This window comes from Myxine glutinosa, chromosome 9 (genome assembly GCF_964187855.1).
Source record: "Myxine glutinosa chromosome 9, kmMyxGlut1.1, whole genome shotgun sequence".
Lineage (NCBI taxonomy): Eukaryota > Metazoa > Chordata > Myxini > Myxiniformes > Myxinidae > Myxine > Myxine glutinosa.
The window spans coordinates 124206699-124216439 of record NC_136269.1 but is presented as its reverse complement, the minus strand read 5'-3'; the positions used below and the strand labels follow the sequence as shown (position 1 = coordinate 124216439).

Sequence of the window (9741 nt, the reverse complement as noted above, 5' to 3'; positions counted from 1 at the left end):
AAGAGTGAGATGTGCATGGAAGAAGTTTCGGGAAATGAGTGGCTTGCTGATGAGGAGGGGAGTGTCGTTGAAGCTGAAGGGAAAGGTGTATGCACATGTGTGAGAAGTGTTATGATTTATGGGAGCGAGACATGGGTCATGAATGTAGAGCAGCAACGAAGGCTGGAAAGGGTGGAAATGCGAATGGTTCGGTGGATGTGCGGAGTATCGTTGAGAGAGAGGAAGACAAATGATGAATTGCGAAAGATGATGGGAATAGAGCCTGTGATTGATGCTGTGAAGAGGAACAGGTTGAGATGGTTTGGTCATGTGTTGAGGAAGGATGAAAGTGACTGGTTGAGAAGAGTGATGGAAATGAATGTAGAAGGAAGTAGAGGACGGGGAAGACCGAGAAAGACTTGGCTAAAGATGGTGGAAGAAGAAATGCGGGCAAGGGGGTTAACAAGGGGAGATGCAGAAAATAGGGCAAAATGGAGAAGATTGTCATGGGGACCGCAAGGCTAACCCCCGCTCTAGCAGGGAAAATGGCCTTAAAATGCATGTTGTTGTGTTTGTTGTTGTCTCACCTCAAATTTGTATACAAATATCGACGGCCCATTACAACGTTGAACTTATGATAAATGTTTCATTTTTGATTTGTAAGAAAGTTGTCATTCCTAATGCTGCCAGAAAAAGCCAAGTGTACAAAACAAGCACATAATAATATAATGTTAGAAAATTTACAATCAAAAGTGCTTTGTGGAAAAGTGTGTACGGCATTATAATACAATACAATAAAAACCTGCAGCGTAACCCACAAGTCATAAAGGGTTAACCTTGTAGGACACAGTGTTAAAGCAATACTCATGTGCTCATCATGTTAAAACAAATTTGGCATATGTACATTATCTGTATACAATCTATGGGTAAAGTAAGCGCACTCAACATTGAACAATCTAGCCTGGGTTCGAGTCTCGACCACCCAGGTGTTTCGCAGGCAGGAAAATGCATCGACTCGTGCTCGGCCGGAGGAACCATTTGCCGGCACAAATTGTTGGTGAACTTCAAAAATCCCATAAAGTCTTCCAACGTATCCTTAGACACCAGTAGCTTATACAACTCGCTATCTCAGTGTGCTTGTCTGGTTCAGCAGCTTCTACACCATAAACAGATGCATATTCCCAGGTTGTTTGCATGTCATGCGTGAACAGCAGTCTTCAGATAAGAAGGGCAACCATAATAATCTTTCCATTCCAAAGGGCCTTTGGAGAACTATTCCAAGACATTCTGCTTGACAACAGTACCCTCTCCTCCCATCACTGCCTTCCCTGCCCCTTCAAAAAAAAAACCCATAATAAGATCATATAATATTCAAAATAAGAGGTAAAGGAGCAATTCTGCACCAACAAAGAAATACCTATTCGACAAACATAACAATGTTAAGGATACTTAGGAAAATAAAAACAAAATAAAGCTGAATAAATGACAAACAAATGAACTAAAAAAGAATGCGTAAGCAAACAATTGAGGAATTCTACAATATAATATTTTATATAGTTGGTGAAATTGTGGAACTTTCCTGAAGTTATTTGTAAACAACACCATGTGGATGATAAGCAAAACAACCAAAAATGGGGGCGTGGCAGCAAATGGAGATCTGAGAAGGAAAGCAATAAAATAAAGGGATGGTGAAAGCTAAGAGTAAATAAAATAAATAAGGTTGAGGAATCTGGAAAAAAAAAAGGAATAATGAAATATAAAAAGAACAATATCTTGTGTTCAAAGGCCCTTAATAATGTTTGGATAATTGTGGGTAGCTTGGCTGTATGAATGACAAATATCAGTCTGACGTCTATTCCTTTTCCTTTTCCCCTTCTTCTTCTTCTTCTTCTTCTTCTTCACATACCACCCACTCTTCTTTTTCCCCAACAACACACTCTTCCTCTACCGTGCATGATGGCTCCGCACTACTTGCCGGCGCAATCACTCCCACTTTCAAGGGACGATTAGTAATGCATTTGAGAAAAATGACATCTTGATCACCGTCCTTGCACCTGAGTTGCACAGGTTCACTTTGACGCTCACAATGCGTCTCTGCTTCTTCTTCTCCCTCATTTTCATCTTGCGCTCCTTTCTCTTCCTCTCCTTCTGCCGGCTCTCCCATAGTCCCCGCCACCCCGTCTTCCGCGGGGGCTTCTTGGACGTACACGATCAGTTCTGACATCGGCACGACAGGTGCATACATCGTCAGCGTTTCCACTCCATCTGTTTCTGATATCACCATGTGTTCCACTTCGTAGCCCTGGAAGCGAAACAGTTCGTGTGATCAGACATATATTTCGCAAACTACAGCTGGTTTTTCAGAGGCAAAGGTTGCTATATTCAGTACGAGTTAGCATTGAGTACCGTAAAATGGGTTGAATAGGGACAGCAAGGTGAATAGGGACACAAACTGAAAAAAAGTTTGGAAACTTTTTTCGCTGAAAATTGATAACCATACTGATTTGTTGATATTTGAGTTGAAAGTGTTCTCTTGTTTTTTTAAAAAGCAACTTATAGTCCCTATTAACCCCATATATGGGTTAAATAGGAATAAATAGGATTTTTATGGCTGTCCCTATTCACCCTGTTTTACGGGTGAATAGAGACAGTCACTAATACAAAAAAATAATAATCAAGAAACAATCCTGAGTTTCCAACTTATTGCTAAATTGATAGCTCAGATGGATGCACATAATATACACCCATAATATAAACCACGGTGCCAATGAAAAAAAAAATGGGATAAAAAGTTTCTCCAAACTGTCCCTATTTCTTGATGATTATTTTTTTGTATTAGTGACTGTCCCTATTCACCCGTAAAACGGGGTGAATAGGGACAGCCATAAAAATCTTATTTATTCCTATTTAACCCATATATGGGGTTAATAGGGACTAAAAGTTGCTTTTTAAAAAAACAAGAGAACACTTTCAACCCAAATATCAACAAATCAGGATGGTTATCAATTTTCAGCGAAAGAAGTTTCCAAACTTTTTTTCAGTTTGTGTCCCTATTCACCCCATTTCATGGTACAAAACAAATTAGCATTGAGATTTTCCCATGCACAAAGTAGTTTTATCTTATTCATCAAGTACAGTATTAAAATAATTTAAACAACATTATTTTAAGCACTCACACAAGCACGCAGATTTACACGTCTGCACATCTAGCTGCAACAACTTTCCAGCAAGACGCCCAACCAAACCCACAACGTTGTATTTATATTTTCTTTCACCATTTAATGGTAGCAAAAAAATTTAATTTAAAAAAATTTAATGGTAGCACTTCTTTAGCAAAAAAAAGAAGAAGAGTGCATCAAATAGACTTTCGAGTGCATAATTAAATTCATGGTGAAACGCACAACAAAGGACGAAACCACCACACATCGTGTTCAGACTTTGTGGCATGGCCGCAGACATCGTGTTTGAGTCATAGTCACTCTTGAAGGACACTTGATGAGCTAAACATTGGATCTGAATCTTAACGATAGACGTTTTCTTTTCCCAGTTAGTTTTACTTGTGGACATTGAACATCTAAAATTTAAAAACAGTTATAAATTAAGATGGGGTTATTCTGATGGGAACCATAGCAGGGAATCCAGCTCTTTCATACTTTTGAGTTTGGAGTACCATCAATGGCATCTTTAAAAAAAACAAAAGTCTAAAAACCAAGATTTCAAAACTTGACAACTATCGATAATCAAACACTTTAATAGTACTACAGATGTGGGATCATAAACTTTGGGATTTTCGTTCTCAAAAAATATATATATATATATGTATACGGTATGCAATTGATGGAATCAGTGGGACATCGATTAAGGGTTGCCAACCTGATGTGGGAAGCAAGGAGAAGCTGACGTTTTAGGAGTTAATCCTTCATCCTGTTTTGCTCAGAGGAAGGGCTAACACCCGAAACATCGGCTTCTCCTTGCTTCCCACAGCGGTTAGCATACCTCAATCAACATCCTGTTTATTCCAACCAATGTTCTAACTGTCCACCGCTGCAAATCAACACTAGCCTTCACGAGCAAGACTAGTTCTTTATTCCAAAGAAAAATCCCAAAAAGAAACGATAAAGAGAAGGCCAATTATGGTTCTGAAGAGATCAATTAAAACAATCCTGACCTCAAATATTTTATTTTGTCCTTTTCCTGAAGATTTAGGGATTAAAATTTTTAGAATTTACTTTAACTGCTGATGAGCACCAACAGAGGCTGGCAGGATGGCCTAGCGGTACACACACTTGTCTCTAAGCTGTCTAGTCTGGGTTTGAATCCCAACCCAGCTATAAACTACCATCTTGATGTTTCACAGAGGCAGGGTGATTCATCAATGTGTGTGCCGTCCTTCGGATAGACGTTAAACTGGCGTCCCGTCTGCCGGCAATAGTTGATGGATGGTAAAGATCCCACGGTGTCCCTTACAGAGCGGGCAAGACCATGAGTAGGCGAGCTATCGCCAGCACCCTGAACAAACTCCAAATTCCTGCCATAATTACTGCTGGGAGAGGAAAGGCAATCAACGTAGCATGACCATAGCCTAGAAACTGCTTTGGCAGCACCCCGACACTCTGTAACACAGTATGGTATATCGGGTCGGAACACCAATCATGTAGATCAGAAGTCGGTGAAATCCCGACAGATTCCAAAGCAGTAAGCAGTCAACAGTCTCCATGACTTTCAAAACAGCACACCTGCCAGATAAACTTGGCTATTGAGGCTACCGAGGAACAACATGAAGATGAATGATCAGGAACCCTTATTTCTCTGAACAGCACAATCTGATCTAGATTAGTAAAGTCACAGTCATTTTCCATCAAACGTTCTTCCTAGTTATGGTCATTAAGTTGTCCTTAACCATCAGTCCCAGAAACAAATTGCAAGAACCAGTGGGAAAAGCAAGTGACAAAGCAGTGTTAACAGTCAGCCAGACATTAGAATGGAGTTTTCAGCAAAAAAAAAAAAAAAAATCTAATTGGTAGGTAAACAGTAGTGCAAACTCGTGGCTGCACTGATCCAAAGAGTAAGCATTTGACAGAATCGTACACAATGACTGTAGTCATGCAAGCCATCCTGGTGGTACCTGCTCCAGCACAGTGATGGTGTCTGTGCTTTCGTTTGGCCCCACTATCTGCTGCAGCACTTGCACAGCTTCTGGCTCCAACTCCAGTGCTGTGCATATAGGGAATGGAAAAATTACGTCTGAATCCCATTCTCCTCATCCCGTGCAGATTATTTTAACACCTCCCAAGGTAATCCAATGTATTTTTCCAATGCACAAAACGGATGAACATGAACAAAAATCAGATACTCCACTGTTAATGATTCAAACTTCAGATTAGAAAATCAACTTTGTTGACTAAAAAGATTAAAAATCATGCAATCATGTAATAAAGACTGAAAAAATAATTAGTGGTGTTATGAAAAGTTACTTTCACAAGTACTTCTAGGTCATGTCTTGACACACGTTTCTTTAAAAAAAAAAAAGGAAAATAATTTTATTTTTGGGTTTTCAATCGTCTGCAGCTTTTCCCCTCTCTTGCACAGGGAGAAAACAAATGGCAAATAAAAAGCAAAAATTACACAGTGCAACATGATCAACGATGCCACTTTGTTACCAGAGTTATATATATATTATATATATATATATATATATATATATATATATAGTCGTGTCCCCTGGGTAAAGACCCCAAAAGGACGAATAGCCGTAAACGAGCTTTAACTCCGAGGCGTACTCTGAACCCTGGCGGAATTATCTTTGGCGCGTGCGAGAAGGCCTGAGCCATATCTAATCGGGAACCAAAGGGGTTAATCCGTTCCCACAAACAAAGAAAGAAACAAGACAAGAAATGAAAGACACAAATAAAGATTTAATGAAAATAAATGCAACGACAATAAAAATGTGAGGTAAAAACCTATTTCCTACTTTGAGACGTCTCCACTCAGACTCGTGAACAAACAAGGGAATTATAAAAGAAAATAAATAATGGTTCTGCCGACCGGCCCTTAGCTCTGGTCTCAACGAGGGGGCTTGGCGTTTGTCGTCTCCAAACCACCGCACGGGAAGTGCACAAGATGACGCAGAACTCAGCGGAACTCGTCGATGATGGAGGCAAGATGGCGCGGGCATGGTGCGTGCAGCTGGCCTTCGGCAAGTGTTGAACTATTGGCGCTGTTCGGAGCTGCCTGTTCGAGTGCTTGCCGAGCTGTTTGGAGCTGCCTGGTCGTCGAGCTTACAGCGATGTTCGGAGCTGCTTGGTCGTCGAGCTTACGGCGCTGTTCAGAGCTGCTTGATCATCGAGCTTACGGCGCTGTTCAGAGCTGCCTGGTCGTCAAGCTTATGGCGCTGTTCGGAGCTGTCTGGTCATCGAGCTTGTGGCACTATTCGGAGCTGCCTGGTCGTCAAGTTTACGGCACTGTTAGGAGCTGCCTGGTCGTCGAGCTTATGGTGCTGTTCAGAGCTGCCTGGTCGTCGAGCTTGTGGCACTGTTCGGAGCTGCCTGGTCGTCGAGCTTATGGCGCTTTTCGGAGCTGCCTGGTCATCGAGCTTATGGCGCTGTTCGGAGCTGCTTGGTCGTCAAGCTTATGGTGCTGTTCAGAGCTGCCTGGTCATCGAGCTTGTGGCACTGTTCGGAGCTGCCTGGTCGTCGAGCTTATGGCGCTGTTCGGAGCTGCCTGGTCGTCGAGCTTATGGCGCTGTTCAGAGCTGCCTGGTCGTCGAGCTTATGGTGCTGTTCGGAGCTGCCTGGTCGTCAAGCTTACGGCGCTGTTCGGAGCTGCCTGGTCGTCGAGCTTACGGCGCTGTTCGGAGCTGCCTGGTCGTCGAGCTTGTGGCACTGTTCGGAACTGCCTGGTCGTCGAGCTTACGGCGCTGTTCGGAGCTGCCTGGTCGTCGAGCTTGTGGCACTGTTCGGAGCTGCCTGGTCGTCGAGCTTATGGAGCTGTTCGAAGCTGCTTGGTCGTCGAGCTTACAGCACTGTTCGGAGCTGCTTGGTCGTCGAGCTTACGGCGCTGTTCGGAGCTGCCTGGTCGTCGAGCTTATGGCGCTGTTCGGAGCTGCTTGGTCATCGAGCTTATTGGCGTGTGGCAAGCAGGCAGGTTCCATCTGTTTCGCTCACGACCCCCTCTTTCTCTGCACAGCACCACAGTCAACTAACACCTCCTCCTTCCACATTGCAAAAGTCCCAAAGCCCCGACACATCTCCTCAACAGCACACCCGAGACAATAGCGTCCACTCGAGACGAGAGCCAGGACGAGAGAGAGAGAGAGAGAGGGCAACATCGCGAGACGCATATTTTTTTCCCCTTCAGCTCTTGAATATGCTCCATGATGACGTCACACTCTGTCCAATCACCGAGCGCTATTCCATCATCCATCGCGCCTCCACCAATCACGAAAGCCGGGGCATGTCCTCCTCGTTACGAGTCATAAGGGGCCAAGTCCAGTCGCCGTTGGGGGATGTTTAGATGACGTCGGCGGTCGTGAGGCGGGATTTACGTGCTGATCAGCAAATGCTGTTTCTGTCGGCCCTGGCGATGCCATGAGTGAATGAGCGTTTGTGGCATGGCTTTATATTTGCAAAAAAACAACATAGGGAGAAATTACCAAGGGCAACTACACACTGGGGAGGTAAACATTAAGCCCTACCTAATTAGCATAGCTCCACCCCTCGTATGGAGACACATATATGATCTTGTTCTCTTCAGATTCCCCACTTAGTTACATCGAGATGGGTTCTTCTTCTTCATGACACTCGGAGCACGCTAATCTACACATTCTGAACTTTCTTAAGGTATTTCATGCCTACCCCCACAAACGTAACAATATAAACATACATATATATACATATACATAATATATATATATATATATATAAATACATACACACACACATATACATAATACATATACACAGACACACACTGTGTACAACGAAATGGTACCATACAATAATTGGGAGCGTCATTCCTAATTAATTGATAGAATGAAAGATGATCTCAGAGAGAAATAGCATGAAAAGCTCACTTCAGGAATTACATTTCTTTGAGAAAAGGTTTCCACATAACCATTTTTCCACATCATCTGCTAAAACCATCTTTTACAAGCTGTTCTCATTGACCACTGCTACTTTTAATCCTGATTGCTGATTACTGAAACCTTTTCCTCTTCGGTGGTCTCCTTGTATCTCACCGATGCATTGGGCAATCAACTAAGAATGCTGCTGCTTCACTAGTCTTCAACGTTTCCCAATTTACACATTCCTCACTCCTTCTGGAATGTCTTCATAAGATACCATATACAGTACTTTAAACAAATTACTCATGCTCACTTTCAAAATCCTTCATTCCACTGTTATGCTAAATATCTCACCACTCCTTACTTTCTTTTTGAATCCCTTCGTTCAGCCAATTGCTGCATTCGGTTTACAGCATTAATTAAATAAAACCTTGATAGAGCAAAGGACTTTGCCATCATCGAATCTCATGCATATGCCTTTTTCTCCATCTGCACCTCACCTCTCAAACCCCTTAGCATTTGTCATCCAGAAATAGGATCCTCTATATTCTTTGAAATCACATCTCAAGCCTATTAATTTTTTTCCACGACACATTTTCCAAGGACCCTCTTCACGGACGTCCCTTGCCTTTCTCCCTTGTCCCTTTCATCCCTTACCAATTCTCTGCAAATGTTCCTCACTTTCTCAAACAGCTCGATTCCAAATATTTTTAGTCCAAATTCAAGGCTGGTGGAAGAGCTAGAACGCTGAATGAATTAGGATACAACAGAACAAAATGAACAGCAGAAACTGAGAAGAAGAAAAAACACCAACAGTGGAGTTGAAGGATAAAATAGAGGGAGACTTGGACAAACAATGGGTGTAGGGAGGGATAAGGGGAAGGGGAGGGAGGACAAGATGGATACAGAAGGAAGAAACATGGAAATTTGGAGGCAGGAGGGCTTGGAGGTGGGGTTAACAAGGCTCGGAAAGATCATTGTTTTGGATGGGGAATGATCTGACATAGTGGTGAACAGCTGGCTTGAAGACCTGGAGGGAAGAATGAGATTGAAGAAAATGTGGAAGGTGGTTTCACAAGTGGGGGAAAAAAAAAAAAGATGATGGAATGAGTGCAGATGAGCAGTGAGTCTGGATTTCAGTGTTTCACCAGAAGGGGGTCGTTAGCAGACCACGTGCACCCTGCAAAAACCTGGGGGTGGGGGACAAAGCATGGAAAAAGCAGAGCGGGCAAGACCAGAATAAGCAGTATAAGACAGAGAGAGCACCGACCTGTCTGCGATGGGAAGAATTTATCCAGGAAGTCATGAGTTTAAAACGTGGGAAGTCTTCTGGAGTCTTTGTTGTTAATTAGCCTAATTAACTGAGGAGGTCATGACGATCATTTTGGTACATCACAATCCACTTCAGACAGCTCCAGCAGAACTCCACAAAAAAAAAAACACACACACACACACACACACACACACACACACACACACACACACACACACCTGTCCATTCATAGCAGATGACTATTATTGGGCGAGTTTCATGTGTTGAACATGTCTCCGGTCTGGGTTTAAAAAAAAATGGTGATGGGAGTTGCGAGAGATAAGCAAGACAAAATGAAGCTTGGGTTAGTGTGTGAGAGAGCATTCTTGAATTGGGTCAGACGTATGGAGGAGCTCTGAAATACAATGTTGGAAGCACAGATTGAAAA

The 9741-nt window shown here is 42.7% G+C and overlaps 1 protein-coding gene across 2 annotated transcripts in view; it reads right to left on the bottom strand.

Moving 5' to 3' along the window:
* Nucleotides 1-682: 682 nt before the first annotated feature.
* Nucleotides 683-9741, bottom strand: part of ZFAT (zinc finger and AT-hook domain containing) — a 138851-nt gene continuing 129792 nt past the window's right edge. The window contains exons 19-20 of one of the 2 annotated variants that reach the window (XM_078784881.1): nucleotides 5105-5193; nucleotides 683-2281 (exon numbers count right to left, since the gene is read on the bottom strand). In XM_078784881.1, coding sequence (XP_078641007.1) covers nucleotides 1832-2281; nucleotides 5105-5193 — 539 coding nt within the window. In that variant the 3' untranslated portion in view covers nucleotides 683-1831. The remainder of the gene's footprint in view (nucleotides 2282-5104; nucleotides 5194-9741) is intronic. The other variant, XM_078784880.1, reaches the window with a different exon arrangement.